Source organism: Macrotis lagotis, chromosome 1 (assembly GCF_037893015.1).
Source record: "Macrotis lagotis isolate mMagLag1 chromosome 1, bilby.v1.9.chrom.fasta, whole genome shotgun sequence".
NCBI classification, from domain to species: domain Eukaryota; kingdom Metazoa; phylum Chordata; class Mammalia; order Peramelemorphia; family Peramelidae; genus Macrotis; species Macrotis lagotis.
In genome coordinates, this window is record NC_133658.1 from 883,292,294 (window position 1) to 883,313,654 (window position 21,361).

Here is a 21,361-nt window from a genome sequence, read left to right on the forward strand (position 1 = left end):
AGCATAAAGTTGGGGAAAATAATTCTGTATTGTTACTTTAATCTCTTCCTCATTGGTAATGAGTTTACCTTTTTCATTTATGATACAGGTAACTTGGTTTTCTACTTTCTTTTTTTTAAACAAATTAACCAGAGGTTTATCAATTTTATTTTTTTCATAAAACCAACTCTTGTTTTATTTATTAATTTGATAGTTTTTTTGCTTTTGCTTTTATTAATTTCTCCTTTAGTTTTTAGAATTTCTAATTTGGTATTTATTTGGGGGATTTTAATTTGTTCTTTCTCTAATTTTTTTTTAGTTGCATGTTTTAGTTCATTGATTTCCTCTTTCTCCAATTTATTCATGTAAGCATTTAAAGATATAATATATCCCCTGACAACTGCCTTGGCTGTATCCCCTAAGTTTTAGTATGTTGTCTAGTTATTATCATTATCTGGGATTAAATCATTCATTATATAATTTGTTGTTTGATCCACTCATTCTTTAAAATGAGGTTATTTAACTTCCAATGAGTTTTAGGTCTATCTCTCACTTACCCATTATGGCAAGTGATTTTTATAGCATTATGATCTGAGAAGGATGTTTTCACTATTTCTGCCTTTCTGTATTTGATTATTAGGTTTTTATGACCTAGTACGTGGTTAATTTTTGTGTAAGTGCCATGTATGGTGTAAAAAAAAAGTATATTCCTTTCTATCCCCATTCAACTTTCTCCAAAGGTCTATCACGTCTAGGTTTTCTAACATTCTATTTACCTCATTAACTTCCTTCTTGTTTATTTGAGGGTTAGATTTATCTAAATCTGAGAGCAGGAGGTTAAGGTCTCCCACCAGCAGAGTTCTGCTGTAATTCATTCAACTTCTCCTCTAAAAATTTGGATGCTATACCTCGTCAATTCTATTTTTAAAAGAGCTGCATTTTTTTTATTTGTGCAATTATATTTTTGAAGAAATTCTTCCCTTTTTTTTTAAAGCAAGGCAATGGAGTTAAGTGAATTGTCTAAGGTCACACAGTTAAGTAAATATTAAGTGTCTGAGGTCACATTTGAACTCAGGACCTTCTGACTCCAGGGCTGGTGCTCTATTCTCTATGCCACCTAGCTGCCCAAGGATTTATTTTCTTCAGTCAATTTTTTTAGGGGGCAAGGTAATGGGGTTAAGTGATTCGTCCACAGCTAGTCATACAGTTGTCTAAGACTAGATCTGAACTCAGGTCCTCCTGCCTCTAAGGCTGGTACTCTCTCTACTGTACTACCTAGCTGCCCCTTCAGGCAATTTTTGTGCTTCCTTTTGCAAGATGTTTAATTTCTCCTGTTATTTTTTTTTCTCAATTTTTCTACTTGATTTTTAAAATCCTTTTTGAACTTTTTTCAAGAAGTCTTTTTCAGTTGGAAATCAAGTCATTCCTTTCTGGGGTTTCACATATATTGTATTTTTCTGCTCTCTGCTTCTGAGATGGTGTTTTGATAGTCTTTACCTTCAAAGTACCTTTCTATTGGTATGGTTTTTTTTCTGACTTTTCTCACTTATTTTGGGCTTTGTTGTTCCAAATTTCTTGTGTTGGGGGAGGGGCCCACTTGCAGATCTTGTGTGTTGAGAATTCCAATGGACTGCTCAGAGGGCTAGGGCTGTCCAGAAACAAACCCTCTGCATTGAGAATGCCAGTGGCCTGCTTACTAGGCTGGGTCTTCTGCACTGAGAACACTAGTGGCTTGCTCACCAGATTGGGCTGTCCAACCCATTTTGCACTGGCTGAACAGGGGATTTGGGGAACCTGAGAGCCCTCCCAGCTGCTCTACAGTGCCACTGGTGTGCTGAGGGACTTCTGGCTGGTCTCTTTCATCTCCACCCACGCTGGTTTTGGCTCCTCATCCTGGGCTCCACTCCCTATGCCTGGTCACATTCCTAATCCACTTAAGACAGACTTTGCTTGAAAATGCTCTCCCCTGTTCTTTCATGGATTCTGTCATTCCAAAGAACCTTAATTATTGTTGCTTCTGAGGGAAACCTGGGAGAGCTTAAGTTCCTGGCTTCTCTCTACCAGCTTGACTCCAAGTTCCCCCATCCCCTCCCCAAGATCAAGGACAATTCTTAAAGACTTATGATGGAAAATGCCATCCACATCCAGAAAAAAACTATCATGTTTGAATGCAGAACAAAGCATACTATTTTCACTTTTAAAAAGTTGTTTTGTTTTTATTCTTTCTCATGTTTTTTCCCTCCTTTAGTTTTGATTCTTCTTTCACAACATGACCATTATGAAAATATGTTAAATATGATTGGTTGGACATGTGTAACCTATATCAGATTACCTACAGCACATTTCTGCTGTCATGGGGAGGGGTAAGGCAGAAAAATGTGGAATTTAAAGCTTACAAAAAGATAAATGTTGAAACTATCTTCGCATGTACTTGGAAAAAATAAAATGATATCCAACAATAACACACCAAAAAAGAATGATACTTAAGTTGTAAGCTTGGGACAGAGAAGCTGGTGATGTCCTTAACTGGATTAGGGAAGTTAGGATGAAGGGAGGGTTTTGAAGGAAAGAATCAATTCCTTCTACCAGTCTAGCACATTTTCTGCCTTTTATAGCAGTAGAGAATTGTCCAGAGTATTAAGAGGTAAAGAGATTTACCCAGGGTCACAGAGCATGTGTCAGAGACAGAATCTAAATTGAGGTCTTTTTGATTTCCATTTCAATTACCTGGCCACTTTATCACAGCTGCCTCTGCACTAAGAATTTTGGGTCACCTTATAATAACATTGGTGGCTTTGAAGGGCCACAGTTTTTTACTGAGGTGTTCCCCCCCCCCCCAAAAAAAAAGAAAAAGGAAGAGGATAGAACAAGGTAATTTGATGAAAATATGTCACTAGGCATAGAGTTCAGGATAACTGAGTATGGTCATATGAATTTTTAAAAGTGTTTCTGAGTCACTCTCCTGTTGAATGAATCCTGAAACACAACCAGTTGCCCTCTTGCTCTTCACTCCATGTACTGATACACTATTTATGGATTGTCTGCAATAGATATTACCATTTAGTATAAAGGAATAAATGTCTATCAATGTCAGCTAAGTGTGATTCATAGTTTTCAGACAACGTAAATGAACGTTTCGGCACTAAACTGCCAGGTACAATGGTTCTTCTAGCAATACTCTTCTAATCAAGTAAATTCTATGCTTCTGACAAAGGCTGACTCTAACGACTAAAACATTAAGGCTAAACAGACAATATATTTAAATCTCTATAGGATGTTAAGAAAATTAAACCAACAACACAATCCTATTCCATTAATCTTAAATTTCTTGTTCTTATTCCTGGGTTGAATAAAGAAAACATTCTGTTTTACAGATTACAACCTCTGCACTAGAAAAACTGTAAAAAAAGAAAAAATCCAATAGCTTTGCTTACTTGAATTGGCAAAAGATGTCTGCATATTCTGGGAGGATACCACTGGCCTGCAATACTGTCACCCGGAAAGTGAATGCACTGCCCAGTTTAAGATGCTCTCCAACCTCCTCGGGAAAGCCTTCCATCACCATTTTGCCATCCAACAAAGTGCCTGACTTTAAGTCTAGAGAGGAACAAATGACAAGTGTGTGGCAAAGTCAGAACCACTAACTCCCTCAAAGGCATCTTTTGGAACTGCTTACCTCTTCTCACAGGGATAAGAAACATCCCTTCCCCACCAACTAATCTTTTCTTCACTTACCTGGTTCATTCCCTCGAATGATTTCTTCTGGAGGAGTAATGATGTCAGAACTCTGACCCTGCCCTTCCACAATCCTTAATTCCTCAAGGGACAATCCAGAGCGGGTCATTGCAACTGAAGAAAAATCACTCTAAAAATAAGGCAAGAAGTCACACATGATCTAGCATTCAGATGTTGGTTTCGTTGCATTTTTTATTATATCTCAAAAAATGGACCAGCATTTATAAATGTATAATTAAAGAGTTTGGAAAGAAATTATAAGTGTATTACTTATATAGTCTTGTGCTTATTTGAATATTTGGGGTAGCTAAGTGACACAGAGGATGGAACACTGTTAAGAGTCAGAAGGACAGGAATTCGAATCTAGCCTTAGACATCTGACATTAACTAGCTTTGTGACCTTGGACAAGTCACTTAACTCCAACTGCCTCACATACAGGGGCATGGCCAGTCATCCTGATTCATATCTGGTCACTGGACCCAGATGGTTCTGGAGGAGAAAGTGAAGCTGGTGACTTAGTACAGCCCCTCCTCACTCCAATTCAAGTCAAGTCCTTGGCAGAGCATCACTTCCCTAATTTTATGATCTTTTTGAGAATGAAAGATGAATATCATCATCATCATTTGAGTATTTAAATACATTTTAAATTTAAAGTTTTGGTATAATATTCAGTGTAGTTTTATAAAATTCAAAATAATTTCTTTTAAAAAGTACCTAGAAGTTATAAAAAGTGTCTGAAAGAAAAATTGACAGCAAATGGTAAATGGTTTTCCCCTGTTTGAGAAAGATATGGAAAAAGGAGGCAGACTGATAGGGATTGGAAACAGTATTGGTTGTTAATAAGCCAAGTTGATAACAAGTGCTGTAATAATAAGTTAAAACCTGCTGACAACTTCTCAGAAATTGACTATTCAAGTTATTCTGCAGTTACTACTAGTGCAGAATTTTCAGTTCAAATTCTAGAATTTTCTCTCCACATCTTTTTTCCATTAAGTCCCTCAAATTTTACTAATTTATATGAAGACATACCTGATTAAAATATTCATTATCAAATGATATTTTAGCTGTTCCTGACTGTCGAATTCCAGAGCCATAATCAGGAGCTTCTTCATCAGCTGTTCAGATAAAAAAAAAAAAATCAACACCATAAACTGGGCTCAACAAAGGCTGAATACTTGGGTTAAACATGAACTATATTAGACTATCATACTGTCTTGCTAGCTGAGATTTTGAAAATCTCAGCACTAAAGAAGCACTAAAGCTTAGACAGCACTAAAGATCTCTCAAGGGGAAGAGACGGGACAACTTGAGCAGGAAAACTCAATTGAGTTATTTTAATCTATTTGTCCAAATGAAACAAGAAACAAGCCAAAAATGAACCCCAAGTGAAGTTTGTTTTTGGTTTTTTTTAAGGTTTTTGCAAGGCATTGGGGTTAAGTGGCTTGCCCAAGGCCACACGGCTAGGTAATTATTAAGTGTCTGAGGCCGGATTTGAACTCAGGTATTCCTGATTCCAGCACCAGTGCTCTATCCACTGCGCCACCTAGCCACCCCCCAAGTGAAGTTTTACCTCACATCCAGAAAAATTAATAAATACAACAAATAGTGAAAGAGATTGCAGAATTATACACTGTTGGCAAAGATGTGCATTGGTCTAACCACAAAAGCAATGCTAAGAAAAAAACTAAAATTCACTATCCTTTGATTCAGAGATTTCACTGCTGGGTACATATTCCAAATATGTCAAAGACAGAAAGGTCTTACATATACCAACAGCAGCTTTTTTTGTAGTAGCAAAGAACTAGAAACAGCATAGGTCCTGATATCTTAAATGGGCATGGCTAATCAAATTATGATATAATACTATAATGGAATGTTACTGTACTATGAGAAATGAAGACTAGAAAGAAAACAGAAATTTGGGAAGGCTTATGTGAACTGATGTAAAGAGAAGCAAATAGAATAAAAAAACATAAATGACTGCAACATTGTAAAATGGAAAAAATTAAATTCAGTGCTGTGTAAAGGTAGGTAGGTGGCACAGTGGACAGATCTGAATTCAAAGCTGCCCTGAGACAATTACTAATGTGTCACCCAGGGGTAAATCATTTAATTTGTCTGCCTCAGTTTCCTTACCTTATAAAATGGGGAAAATTGTTGTGAAGATCAAATGAGATAATACTTATAAAAATTACTTTGCATGGTGCCTGGCAAACAGTAGGCGCTATAAATGTGCATTTCCTTTCCTTTCACCCACTGTTTAAGAATAATGAACAAATCAGACTAAGAAGAGATTTTGCAATGTGCTTCCGTCCTTTCTTTGCAGATATCCAGAATTATTTATTACATTGCATATATTGTCCACATTGATTAATGTGTGGGTTGGTTTCACCGAATGTCTTTTTTTTTAACTTTCTTTCTTTATTCTTTGTCATAAGTAATGGCTCTTTGGGTGTAGAGACTAGGAAATGAGGATGATAAAACAAAAGATATTCATAATAAATTAAAACAAAAATTCATAAGTATGCTAAGGATTTTATCTAAATTAATGACAAAAATAATGTTAAGAAGCATAGCCAGATCTTCCACTGTAGTCTGTCTAGCCCACAAATCTCTTGCCCGTAAGATTAGCAGCAGTGATTTCATCAAATGCCAAATCTACCAAGAGAGAGCATTCTCCTGGTATTCCAGTTTAGTCAGATAAAGGCAATGTTACTGGGAGACACCAGCACAGTTCACAACCAACAGTCAACTGGTAGAAATATCTCCTGAATTGCTTTCAGTTTAAAGAGGGTTAGTAACATGCACATGGTAGAGGCACAAGTGGACAGGGTCTTTCTGACTTCAAATACAGCAATCTGGAAATTATCTTGCAAGTTTAATCACTTTGTCAAAAAAAAAATGAGGTTCATATGACCTGACCTGTCTTGATAAAACAAAACAAAAACCTACTGGCTTTTGTGTTAACCATTTTCTCCCCATGATAGCCAATTCTATATGATTTCTCTTTCATCACATTCAATTTGAATCAATGTATACCATGTAAACAAAGTAAAGACTGGAAAATTGTCTTCTGTGGGGGGTGGGAAGTAAGATTAGGAGAAAAAGTGTAAAACTCAAAATAAAGAAAATCTTTATAATTCAAAAAAAATACATCCTAGAACTTTTTTCAGGAATCAAAGTCAAACTACTGGTCCACAATTGGAAGATTCCATTCTTTTCCTCTTTTTTAAAAAAATTAGGACATTTATCCCTTATCCAGTAGTCTTTCTTTCTCATTTTCTATGACCTTTCAAAGACTACTGATAATAGTTCAGAAATTACACCTTCTATTCCCTCTTATGCCAGATTGTAGTTCATCTGAGTCAAGTGATTTGAACATACTGGATATGGATGCACTCACTGGATTGTCTATTCTAGTAATCTATAAAGTGGGGCCCATGGCATGACTTGAAGGGGTGAATGATCAGCTAGAGGGTGGAAAGATGGGTTGTATCTCCTCCTTTCTGTAGAATTCAACCGTAGAATTTGTCTTCAATTGAATAAACTTTACCTACTCTTCACCCATTACTACTCTTCACTCAACACTTCTGACCTTTATCCCCTTACATGTCATGAAGCTCCAAAGCTCCTTCCTTCTGCCAAGATATTAATTCCTCAGGTCAGTTCTAACTGAGCTGTGACTCCGAGACCCACAACAGTAGTTGAGCAGGTACCCTTTCCAGAATGACAAAGTATCCCCTCTAGATGCTCAAAAACTGGACTGTAGGGGCAGCTAGGTGGTACAGTGCTTAGAGCACTGGCCTTGGAGTCAGGAGTACCTGAGTTCAGATCCAGCCTCAGACAATAATTACCTAGTTGTGTGGCTTGGGCAAGCCACTTAACTCCATTGCCTTGCAAAAAACCTAACCCCCCCCCCCCCAAAAAAAAACTGGCCTGTATGGGATTTAATGTTTAAAAAGTTTGGAGACCACTGGGTTATTTATTTAATTGGTTGTCAAAGACTGGGCAACATTCATTTTTCACCCAGATGGTTTTACCTCCCTATAATAGTAGCACAAACAATTCTGAGTTGATTACATATGAGAGTCAGTTATATTTCATTTTGCACTTACAAAACAAGAAATTCTGAGAACTGGAAGGGAATTTAGAGGTTATCAATCTCAAGTTTTGTTCCCCTCTAATGAGAATTCCCTCTAAAAAATATACAAGTAATCTTTCAACTTTTTGTTTGAAAGTCTCTAGGACTAGGAATTAGCTATGTCTAAAGCAGCCCATTCATTTACAGATAGCCCTAATCATTATCAAATTTTTTCTTATGTTAAGTTTAAATCTGCCTCTGAAATTTCATCCACTTCTCAAAATTCTATGTTTTGGGGCCAAACAGAACAAATTTAAATCTCTCTTCTATTTAGTCCTTCAAATAATTAGGGAAAGCTATAGCCTCTACTAAGTATTGTCTTCACCAAGTTCAATTTTCCTAGTTCCTAGGATCCTCATATTCATTTGAGAACTTTTAGCATTTAGCTGCTCTATTCTGGAGATCATCCAAATTGTCACTGTTTTTCCTAAAATGTAGCTCCCAGAACTGATTCTTCTCCTGTTAGCTGATCAGAGCAGAGAGGACAGAGGGACTATCAATCATCTCCTTGTACTAGTGTGAATAGCTGTCTCTTTTAATACCAGCTGAAATCATATCATAGCTTCCTGAGCTGCCATATCATACTTGTGACTCAGAATAAATTTGGAGTTCATCAAAACATTCAGATCTTTGTTTTTAGACAAATTACAAATATAGCTATAATTCTCTCATCTTTAACTTGCGAAGTTGATTTCTTTTGAATTCTTTGGATCCCTATCAAATTTTACCTTATTAAAAATCAGTCAGCAGAAATAATTTTGTATCATGACCTCATCCTCCATTGTACTAGCAGTGCTCCTTTCAGTTTTGTGTCATTAACAAATTTGATAAAGCTGTCTTCCAGGCCTTCATTCAAATCATTGATTAAAAAATCTTAATAGCAGAGGGTCAAAAACAGATTCTGGGATCACTTCACCAAAGAATTACTTCTAAAAGTAACAGTGAATCTGGCCATTGATCACTTCTGGATCTCTCTAAAAGTACTATCATTCAATTCATTTACCTCCAGTTTGTCCATGAGAACAGCAGTAAGAGATTGGATCAAGGCATGGAAGAGCTATGTGGGTCTGATGTCAGGAAGACTCATCTTCCTGAGTTCAAATCTGGCTTCAGATGCTTATTAGCCGTGTGACTCTGAGGAAGTCACTTAACCGTGTTTGCCTCATTTCCTCCACCATAAAATGAGCTGGAGAAGGAAATGGTCAACTACTGCAGTATCTCTGCCAAGAAAACCCCCAAAGTGGTCACAAAGAATCAGAAATGACACGAGTGAGATGACTGAACAATGAATATCTATGGAGTCCCCCAATTTACCAGCCTAGTAACTGCCAAAAAAAAAAGGAAATTAGGTTATATATTAGAATAATCTGTTTTATTGAAGTTTTGTAGCTCTTTGTGATTATCATTTCCTTTTCTAGTTATCTAACATTTCATAATAATAATAGGTTTAAAAATTGTGTCAAGAATTTAACTCACCAGATGTCTATCAGTTGCTAACAAATAGTAGAGTCAAATGGATTCCATTTGAGGAGACCTGGATATGTTTGTTTTAGATATGAAAACTGAAGCTTAAAGAGAACGTGGGGAAAATGATCATAGAAGTGATGTGCCAAAAAAGTATGGGAAGGACTAGGACTTTGGTGAGAGGAAGAGCCATCCTTTACCAGGGATGATTTTAAGAGTTTTTGTGACGTAGAATAGAGGAAAAGAGGAAGTTCCTAGTTGAAAAGTCTCTATTGTTTTAGAAAATAAAAAGGTAATTTCCTCTGCAAAAAGGAGGGAGTGATACTGGAAGCTGGAGGAAGGAAGAGAAGGTTTGAAAAGGAAAAGACTCAATTAGGGAAGAATAAAAGGGTAACCTTAAGGCAATAAGGGCCCAGGAGAGTCCATAACAAATTAGTGGATTTAGGTAGCACAGTAGTCCAGTTCCTCCCCCCCCCTCCCCACAGGCATGTGCTTACATGCACCATCTGGTGAGTTTAATTCTTGACACAATTTTTAAACCTATTATTATTATGAAATGTTGGATATCTATAAAAGGAAGTGATAATCACAAAGAGCCACCAAAGCCTCATTAATAAATGATGAAAACACTACCACCTGTATCCTGATGGTCCTTATATTCCCTCAGAAGACTTTATAATCCTAAACAAAGGTTACTGTGTTTTCAGGTCCTCATAAAAACCAGTATTTCTATGGTTTACTTTACTACACTGAGCAAAGATACAGTAGAGCAGATTAGTAAAGTAAAATTGGCTGGTACCACTATTACCAATAATGAGAATAGGTCATTATAAATCTGACAGATCTATCCCATTTTATGTCTATTTGTTGTCATCTTTCCAATTTCATGTAGAAATAGTTTCCATATGGTTGGCCTTAATTGGGACTCATTCTAAGCTATATGCAGAATCATTCCCCAACCCTTGTACCTTTACTATTAAATGTTTCCTATTTTCTGGAGTCAAAAGCCAGTGGTTGAGTGAGAACAGTTATAAATACCTGTAGTATCATTTCATTTTTAATCTTTTATTCTAACCAGGTACTAATGATAACCTTTGTTTTAATTAGTGGATAAACTGAATGCACACATGAAGTTGATGCTGAAAAGGGGTTCCCACATTGGTCACAGGTTGTCTGATAAGATATATTCATTTCAATTTTTGTCAAGTTTTTTTTGGTGTTTCCCACTATCTAATGTCTTTCCAGTATTCTTATTGAAAAAAAGTATATTTACAATATATTTGTATGAAGTTTCTGAATAATATACTAAGTCCTTTGTCATCTCTAATTTTTTAAAAATAGCAAATCACTTTTTGGGGCCTTTTACATTTTCCCCAGTGCTACCTTCAAACTAAAAGTATTAAAATATACAGTGAATTGCTAAGGAGGGTTTTGTTGTTGTTGTTTTAAGCTTTGTCTCACTCTTCATGACCCCAGTTGGGGTTTTCTTGGCAAACATATTGGAGTGGCTTGCCATTTCCTTCTCCACCTCATTTTGGAGATGAGGAAGCTGAGGCAAACAAGGTTAGGTGACTTGTCCAGGTTCACACAGATAGTAAGTGTCTAAGGACATAATTTAACTCAGATCTCCCTGACTCCAGGCCCAGTGGTCTATCCACTGCACCACCATGGAGGGCTTTATTGAGTTCTCATACTTTCTACACTTTAATCTCTATAACAAATCTTGATACACAAATTGCAATTGTTTACTAGAAGTAGATCTGCTTTTACTACCCATGAGCAAAGCAAGTCAAGATCCATGAAATGATCTTTCTTTTTTTTTTTGCAAGGCAATGGGGTTAAGTGACTTGCCCAAGGACACACAGCTATGTAAGTATTAAGTATCTGAGGTAAAATTTGAACTCAGGTCCTCCTGGCTCTTGGGTTGGTGCTCTATCCACTGTACCACTTAGCTGTCCTGTGAAATGATCTTTCTTGCTGTAGACAGACATGTAAAGAAGAACTCTCCATTTGCAGCTCCATCAATACTCATCTATAAGAATAGCCTCCATGTAGCTTCCACTTCTTTATGTCTTAAAAAACTCTTAATGTGATAGGGTTCAGGTGTGTCAGTAGTATACCAATTCATTATAGATCAAAGATGTCACATGTAGATCTTTCATTTGCTGAAAGTTAAATCAACATGGGAAGTAGTCTAAAAGCTGCATAATTGGCAGCCTCCTCTGTCTCCTCCATTTTTCTATGACCATTTTTTCTCAGCTCTAAATCCATGATCCTCTGACTGAGGGCCATTGTACCTTCTATTCTGTATCACAAATTATCAAGATCAAAGATGCTAGCACCCAGGGATCAACTTTATGATGAGGATTCTCTCTTCTTATGTGTAGATAGAAATGGTCTGTCACTGGGACCACACTCTTTGAAGTTTAGGAGAAACTGAATAGGTTTCATAAATCTAAGGTCCATGCTCATTTTAGGCCTTTGGAAATTTCATGGAACAAATTGTTTAAAAAAAAATCCCCAAATTTATATAAGTAAAAACAGTGAGGACCCATGGATGCAAAATTTTTTTTGGTAAGCATCAATGTAGAGAGTAAATCAAAAACTATATGACTGTTTCATGAAATGGCACTTACCTGCAATAGCCTGCACGGCCACCCGCAGAAATCCCCTAACTTCCCCTTTCTCACTGACAACAGCCACTCTATGAATCAGGGGTACGGGGTACAACAGGTTACTCAGGTATACAAATGCCCTAGTGATGGAAGTAGAAAGACAAATGTTATAGTACTACCTGTAGAGAGAATTTGGCATTTGGATTCATGGAGTCTTCATGAAATCTCCTACTAACTTAGTTAACAAGATGCCCTTTCAGACTGCACTGCACTGGTAGGTTGTTTCTAAATAATTTTTTTCTTCCTATTTTTAAAAAAGTTTATTTATTTAAGGCAATAGGGTTAAGTGGCTTGCCCAAGGCCACACAGCTAGGCAATTATTAAGTGTCTGAGGCCAGGATTTGAATTCAGGTCCTCCTGACTCCAGGGTTGGTGTTCTATCCACTGAGTCACCTAGCTGCCCATCTAAATAATTTCTGACAGGACACTCATTCATATGAACGTAATAAAGTACTAGGCAAAACTACTGGCAAAGACCAAATGAAATTCATTGTTACTCACTATATCAATTTTAACAGGTGGATAAGTGACAATTGAGAGCTAAATGAACACATAGAGCTCTATGAAGATTGTTAGGAGAAAAAAAAATCCATTTATGAACTTAATGGCTTTTATGCACAAGAAATAGAATAGATAGTTTGTTGTTCCCCCCCCCCCAATGGTTATAACAAAAAACAGAGACATAAAAGACAAAGAAATGTGGCTGGGACTCAAAGTACAACTGGAGAAGCTGATCTTAATCACAACAATGTCTATTAGCATTATGAAAAAGAATTTTGATTAGAAAAAACATTTTCCATCTGTCGGGAAGGAAAAGTGACATAAAGAAGAAACAGATACATGGGCAGAAAGCCTGTGTACCCAGAGTTTTCTAAATAAAATCGTTTTGGGGGTCATTGGGAAGGGAATGAATAAAATTACAAGAACAAACAAAAAAACTAATTTTAAGGATATGTATGTATTACACACACACACACACACACACACACACACACACACACACACACACACGTACAGACACTCTTTTTCCACACTCTAAATTATCAGGAATGAAAAAAATACCCCTACAGGGATAAAAATATATAATTACAGACCTAATTTTTAATATCACAAATTAACTAGAGCCCTTGGAGGCAACATCTGATTTCTTTCCTTTTCCATTAATTGGCAAAAATTATTTTTATTTGGAAAAAAGCTTTGACTTTAAAAAGATTTTTTAAAAAACACTGATATTAACTCAAAGCTTTAGATATAGTTCATATCATCAAATAGGAGACAATTATGGCCTCTACTACTAATACATTGTCTTCTTAAGGCATGTTGATCTTTCAATATAAAACAAAAACAGGAAACAACTAAGAAATTAAACGATTATTTCATACAAAGCATACTTCTCTAATTTATCCTTTTAATCCCGAAATAAAGAAAACTGGAAACAAAGGCACAAAAAATATGAAATGGATATAGAGATTTCAAGAGCAAATTAACTAAACAAAAATACTAAAAATAAGCAAAATATATTACAGAAAAAGAAAATGTTGCTAAAGTTTTAAAACTGCAAATGAAACACAAATCTATATAAGGAACAAAATAACTATAAATCTACAACAAAATAGGAAATGAAATCTGTTTCCTTTTCAGTCTGCTCCAAAGTACAGGGAATATTAAAATAGGGAATATTAAACTCTGGGATGTAATTTAAAATAACCTCAGGAAAAAGTCAGATTAAATCCTAGGTCTTCTGAAGATGATTCCACCAAAAACTAGCAAATGCAGGTTATTTATTATAGAATTAATGGGATTTGAAATATATTTTAGAAGAGTGAAAGACAATATACCTACCAAAGGGTATGCAGTTTATCTTGGCTCTTTATCTGAACATTAAAGATTACACAAAGACTGTAGCATTCTCTTTTCAATTGAAGTAATCTAATTTGGGAGGGTATATGATTGACATTAGGACTTACTATAGAAAAGAAAGATAAGGGCATTGAGTCTAGATGGCTAATTGTACTTTAAGAATTACATGAAAACATAGAATTATAGATCAGGCAGGAACCTTAAACATTATCTATTCAAATCTTAAAAATGATAATTAAAAATCAAAATCCATCCTTTATAAAGGAAGATTACCTATCAGATAAACTGATGAACATGATTAGAAATTTACACAAGATTAGGTCCTCCTTTGGTATCCATCATATGCTGATGTTACTGGAATTGGCTATTTTAGATCCACATGGATTTGCCTCATAATGATCCTGCAGAAATGACTTCTGACTGAAAACAACTGTGAATCTCTATAGAGGTACAGTATTTGAGGATAGATATGTCAGTTCCTGTGCCTACAGTGACTGTAAACATACCATCCAGATGCCCGAACCTCTTTGGAATTAGGGAATCCTTTAGTGAAAAATAGAAACTACGTATCAAATTCTTCTAATGCTTGGAACAAGGGAACTTTTTAATCATCCTATTTTGAAGTACCCTTAAACCTTGACTGAGCAGACTGAAAGTGGAGGAGTGGTGGAGGCAGAACACATATTAGATGAAACGATGGCAAGTTAAAATGAAACAGGCACACCAGAACAGAAAATGTATATATAAGAAAATTTTACCAATATTAAAAAAAGAAAATTCAGCAAAACTAGTCATTTTTATAGAAATATAGAATAGCTATTCCAGCACTTAAAGTCAGAACAAAATCTTCACTCTAAGCCTCCCCCTTCCCATAAACATTAGTTACTTAATATTGTGTCCCAAATACTATTGAATGGTTCATGATATCCCCACGTGTCAAAAGAGATGGCTAAAGGGACAAGCTCTTTTCATTTTTGTACAAGGAAGGATTCAGGAAAAGGTAGCCAAGGCTAAAAATCTAATGCTACAAATGAATAACCACAGGAAATTGGAAAATTTTATTACTGAATAGTATTTTTAGTTATATCCTAAAAAGGAACATATAATCTTGTGAGTCAAAACAAAGGCAAACTTGGAACCTACTTCTTTGAAATGTATAGAGTGAAGACTTCACATATGGAAAACAAATAGATTGTGATTACTTTTCTAAGGCATTTAGCAACTTATTAAAGAAAATACCAGTGCTGGATGGACAAAAAGTCTAATCTACATATTGTATTTCTGTTCACAGATGGCAAGCACTGGACAAAAACATGGAGAAGATAGTCATCACTTAGTTCTGAAATTTCTCTCTGGCCTTTCAGTCTCTCTAGTAGCTCCAAAACAAAACTGGCTTGAGCCCACGACACCTGTCTCAAAGGGAAGGTACAGAATCAACTCCATTAACAAACAGGAGTGAATGTTTCATACCTACTCAAGATGAGTACAAATAAATGAAACCAACTGGCCAATTCAGGTTTTATTCAAGATAAAAAAAACAGTATACACATCTCTCAAGAGTCAATAAATTTCTGCCCTCTGATAGGTTGTTAGTCAAATGCCTCTTCCAGTGATGCCAAGTGGTGACCTTCAGCATGACTTTCTTTAGTGGAAAAATGGTCCATCCCTGCTCAGAGCACAAAAGGAGCTTTTAGGTCATTCAGTTTGACCTCTAATTCTCATGAAAACCAAGGGTCAGAGAAGTTATAACACTTGCCCAATGTTATACAGTTTATTAAGAAAGGAGAAATGTTTTTTTTTCCCACCCTTAGATCAGGGCTGTTTCCATTATGATGTACCATGTAAGACAGTGAAGGTAGTCACTACACGGACACAGGATAACTGGTAAGCAGTTACAGGGCATCCACAGAAATCCCTGTGGATAGAGATAGGTATCTGTTTCCAACTGCTTCTAATAAATTTAGTATGAAGTTTGCCATTGGTTACTATATCTGAACATCTGTATGTCAGAATAGGCTTTATATGATTTTGGAGTGTATCCTTCTTTGTGCTAAATTCCCATGATATATAACAATAAGTAAGTGCTTCTGAAATTCAGAATATAATTTTCTTGGCTATGAGTCAACAGGAAAGTCAGCAAGTGACTAAGAACATAGTATCCCTTTATATTGGTTAGTTTTCAGAAAAAAATTTTATAAACTATTTCCCCTGCAAACAAGACATTCCCAGTAATATTTACACTTAACGTTTGAACAAGTTCAAGAACCAGCACTCTTCATAAGGGCTTGATAAAAATCATACAATCTCTAATATAGAATTTTTTTAACCATAAAAATGCTGCTCTTCTATTATGCATCATTATCATTAGTTATTTACTTCATAAATTCTACTAAGTACATGACAAAATACCAACTGCTGTTTTCTTAAGAGTCTGATGGTATTTTTCTCCATGGGGTTTTCCCATCTAATATTGAGGTCACTGGTTAGCAGCACAATATAATGTGGTTCCATTGAAACTACATGGTCACTTTAATGTCCAAAAATACTGGATGTACTTTCTGGCCAATTGGATTTTCTGTTATATGACCTTATAGGATGCTGAGGCTAGAATGAAATAACTTCATTATGGAAAGGAAGGATACAAACAAAATGTTAAGAATGAAATAACTTCATTATGGAAAGGAAGGAGCAAACAAAAATGTTAACATTGAAGTCCATGCAAAGGAAGTGTTCTATAACAAATGAATGTAAGGGTCATAGAAAAATGAGATGATCATGTAGCACTAAACAATGGCATAAGGCAACAGCCCCATAAATCATCATCTTTTCAGACTTGTAAGGAGAACATTTACAGTTAATTAATTCTTCATGGAGACAATTAATTGGAAAAAAGGTTTATTTTGTCATAAAAGAGGGGAAACTTTTAATCTTTGGCTTTTTTTCTATTCAGGGGGGAAAATGAATGTTGTTCATGCTTTTATATTCCACTTACTGTAGCCTACACCATTATAACTCTGGACTGATGCAGACTAGTCAATCCTTTCTCCCTTCACTATATCTTCTCTACTGATAAATATAGCTGAAGTAATTTCCTCATTTTTCTTAAATACTGCATATAGTGTCAAAAAGAATTATCTAGGCTCCAAAGAAATTCTACCTGTGTATCCAAAAAACGAGAAAAGGTCCTATTTGTACAAAAATATTTAGAGTAGTTATTTTTGTGGTGGTTAAGAATTGGAAATCAAAGGGATGCTTATCAATTGGGGAAAAGCTAAACAAGCTGTGGTATATGATTGTAAAGGAATATTATTGTTCTATAAGAAATGACAAGCAGGGTGATTTTTAAACAATCTAGAAAAACTTACTTGAACTGATGCATAATAAAGTGAACAGAACCAGGAGAACACTCTACACAATAAAAGTAATACCAGTTTGTGAAGAATTGTGAATGACTTAGTTATTCTTAGCAAAACAATGATCCCAATGATCTAGACAATCCCAAGATAATCCGAAAGGACTAATACTGAAGCATACTATCTGTCTCCAGAGAAAGTACTAACATTGACTGAATACAGACTAAAGCATGCTATTTTTCACTCTTTCATTTTTTTTTCTTTTATTCAAGTTTTCTTGTACAAGATGAATAATATAGGAAAAAAAAAAAGAAAAAAGAAATTCTGTATTTGTATGATTTCTATCTCTAACCAGGGCTATGTTTACATATAAAAAGAGCCTAAAACTAAAAAGTATGTGGATTGAGCATCCAGAAATTTTGAATGACTAACTATAAGTTTATTCATGTAGCACAGAGAAGCTTATATACAAGAGCTGGTCCCTTTTTGCCTTTCTCACAATAACCTCACCAACCTTCCCACTAAAATGAACCAAGGGGATCGGTCGTAAAACGGGTCGTGCCCATCACTGAAGAGATCTGATCCCTCCTCCGTCCCGGCATCAGAGCCAGTGTCATCCACGAATGCCTCATCATCAAAGTCCTCCATTTCATCTTGTTGCTCATCAGCCAGCTCAGTGATGTCGGAATCGGCCGTGGAAAAAGTGGGGGAAGGCGTACGGTCAGCAAGGCGCTCATTCACACAGCCGTGGAAAATGGGGGAGCTAGACATTAGGTAACGGAACACGATTAACACAGCCAGGGAAAGAGGAATATTTGGTTAAACAGAAAGAAATGGGGGGCCATCGGGAGGGAATCAGCTGTTGAATCAATCAAAAAAATAGTATAAAAACAAAAAATATTTTAAATCAGGTAAGGACAACTGAGAAGATAAAAGCAAAAAGTGGTTCTTTAAATTAAGAGAAAGCAAGAGAATACATGGGAAGGATCAGATACTGGGTTTATTTATAGGGTTACAAGAAGCATTTGTATGATTCAAAATGCAAAAAAAAGAATCACACAACCCCCAGCCCTTTAAATAATCTATAGGAACAGGCTCAGAATAAAGGTTAAAAAATGAGAAAAGGCGTTTATTCTTCATTCAATACCTCTTAAAATACCAGATCAGGAAACAAAATAGAATGGTATTCCAGATGAAGTATTTACCTTGGTTAGGGGCAACATGTCTGGCAACTTTTAACTCTTAAAAACTTACCATACTATCAGAGTAGTACTTCTAAAGACTGAGCCGCATCTTTTTCTACCATTCTTCTAATGCCTTTAAAAACATCTTTCTATCATTATTTGTGCTACTAAGATACAACTTAAATTTTGAATTAGGGTAAAAGCAAATCAGTTACATTTAAAATAAATTAATTTGATAATCTCAAAAATATCAGAATTTGTTAATGCTTCCTTGCTTCTCTATAAAATTCTAAACATAAAAAGACCTTTGTGATCACAAATGGTAGTTTATTTTCATTAAGCACTGATACTAACATATGAAGAGAAAAACAAGGCATTAAATGGAACCCCAAGAGTATAAAACATACCATTGGTCAAGACTAAAGTCACATGAGTTAATCACTAAAATAAACCAAGATAATCAGTACATACCTTCCTACCAGTTTGAACCAATGGAATCGATCATAAAATGGGTCACTTCCAGTAATTGTTGTCTCTCCATCATCTTGAGAATTGGAAGCCATTTCTCCAGCCCTGTCATACATCTCTCGCATCAATTCCAGCCTTTGTCTACACAGTAGATAAAGTGTTAACAAGATACTATGAAACTCTGGCTCCTAAAATACACACTATTCTGTTTTTGTTGATAAAGTCATTGCCTTGTAGAACTGGGACTCTTGAATCCAATGACTGCTTTTTTGTGTTTCCCCTGCCTAGCCCATTCCAGTCCTGCACTTTTCATATAGTTGGTTCTTATTTTATTTTGTATTTATTTAAGGCAATGAGGTTAAGTGACCTGCCCAAGGTCACACAGCTAGGCAATTATTATGTGTCTGAGGCTGGGTTTGGACTCAGGTCCTCCTTGACTCCAGGGCTGGTGCTCTATTCACTACGCCACCTAGCTACCCCCATATATTTGGTTCTTAACAAAGGCATGTTGAACTGGACTAATGAATTCAACTCAGTAATGACAAATCACCAGTGTCACTAGTTATAAAAGAGTACATCTTATAAAATAGCAAAAAGAGCCCCAAAGGTATAAAACCCAATGTTTGTGAGGCTATCAGCAAGCCAGTACTCCAAATCTGTGATGGCAAGTTGAGGCAAACATTTTAGAAAGCAATACAGAAGAAATATTCAACAGAAGAAAGAACCTGATTATACTTTTAAACTCAGTATTTCTATTTTTTAGGAATTTATTCAAAATTATCATAAAATGAGGGGAAAGGACCTATCCATGTAAATAAACTCATAACTGCTCTATTTATTATATCAAAAAATTGGAAACAAATCAATTAAGAGAGATTCAATAAATTATGGCACAACAACAGAAGAGTATTACAAAGTTGTAAAAACTGAAGCATATAAAATAAAGAATGTGTTTTATAAGGAGATATGGTTTGACATCAGAAGAAACAGAATTGTTTCTATATTGACTATAATTACGTGTCTCTATCTATGGAAAGGAAAGAGATGGGGAGGGACAAAGGTGGTAGAACATTGTGTTGGCCTGGAAGGGGACAACAGAGTGAAAAGCACCATCTCCATTTGCTAATTTATTTGGTTATGTCTTATTTAAGGATAAGAGTTTTGTATGAGATTTTGATTTTTGTTTCATATAATAGTTTTACTGGTAGTAAGTCTGTAACAACATTTTAAAAAAAAAGTCAATACAAAAACAAATGGAACAGAAGTTAGAATATTCAGTTTCTCATAGTATACATAAATTAGAGAAAGGTCCAACAGTACACAGTCTGACTGCCTGACTGTGGTCCACTGTTATATAATACTTCAGTGGTACTGAAATAAAAGAGACCTTTTCATCTTAACCAAATGCATAGACTTTTTGTTTATTTTTGAATGATCAGATAGTGGGAAGGGTTAGAAAAATTATGTTCTGGTGAGGACAGAAAAATATGTATACAAAGCATGGAAACAATGTAAAGACTATCTGCCTTCTATGGGGGGTAGGGGGAGGGAAGCAGGATTGGGGGAAAAGTTGTAAAATTCAAAAAACAATAAAAAAAGTTTAAAAATATGTATACAAGCAACAACAAAAAAAAGCTTTCCTTCAGAGAGTAAATTTAAATTATGACTGGTAAAAACTGTGGAAAGATCTTTGTGATCTTTGAGGTTCTACTTAAAAATAGAAACAAATGTTGAAAAGCAATTATATCATAGTCCATCATCCAGGAAAGCAAAGGGAAGTGACAGTGTTTTGAAGGAAAGAAATGACTGAGAAAAGAATGTGGTTTCCAGGGCACTAAAACTTGAAAAGTATTAACAATTGTATCTCTCACTGGTATTTCTAAATTTATCAATTTCCAAGACAATATTCTCTCTATAGGGTTTCATACTTCAGTTTTTCCAAAGACCAATAATGTGTTGCTCCATTTTTCAGATCCTGTACTTCCACAGCCACAACTGTACGAGGGAAAGGTCTATCATCCTGTGTTTTCTCCATCTCAGGGGGCAGCAGTTCAGGTGGCAAAGGGGAGTAGAGTGTGTCAGTCAGCAGAACAAACTGAAACTGCACCTGAATGAATAGAAAATACCACTTAAAAATTAAGAACAGTACTGTTCTTTAATGTTTTCTGAAAATATTTTCTAAATGTTATCATAAAGGATATAGATTGAGGCTCAAATGGTCAATGAGTAATAAATTTTCATGGTCTCAATTTTTCTAATATAGAGGTTAATCATTGGGAATAACACAAGTTTTCCAGGATAAATTCGTTTTCTTTTGCAGGACATAATTTTGGAAACCTTATCTTGGAACCAAGAATAGTTTTCTTTAATCTCAGAGTAGGAGAATATAACAGCAGTACTAATGAAATGTATCTGTTATTTTTGGTGGAAAAAAGATGTGTCAAACAAATTCAAGTCATGGATTCTAGATCTATCTAAGTTAATAGATCTAAAAGATGGAA

At 35.5% G+C, this 21,361-nt stretch overlaps 1 protein-coding gene across 6 annotated transcripts in view; it reads right to left on the bottom strand.

Moving 5' to 3' along the window:
* The window catches only part of KIF1B (kinesin family member 1B), a 192,324-nt gene that overhangs the window by 48,669 nt on the left and 122,294 nt on the right, over positions 1-21,361 (bottom strand). For 4 of the 6 annotated variants that reach the window (XM_074218481.1, XM_074218482.1, XM_074218480.1 and 1 more), the window contains 7 exons: positions 20,789-20,967; positions 18,864-19,001; positions 17,723-17,971; positions 11,957-12,075; positions 4,745-4,830; positions 3,715-3,844; positions 3,414-3,576 (listed from right to left, as the gene is read on the bottom strand). In XM_074218481.1, coding sequence (XP_074074582.1) covers positions 3,414-3,576; positions 3,715-3,844; positions 4,745-4,830; positions 11,957-12,075; positions 17,723-17,971; positions 18,864-19,001; positions 20,789-20,967 — 1,064 coding nt within the window. The remainder of the gene's footprint in view (positions 1-3,413; positions 3,577-3,714; positions 3,845-4,744; positions 4,831-11,956; positions 12,076-17,722; positions 17,972-18,863; positions 19,002-20,788; positions 20,968-21,361) is intronic. The other 2 variants (XM_074218485.1, XM_074218484.1) reach the window with 1 other exon arrangement.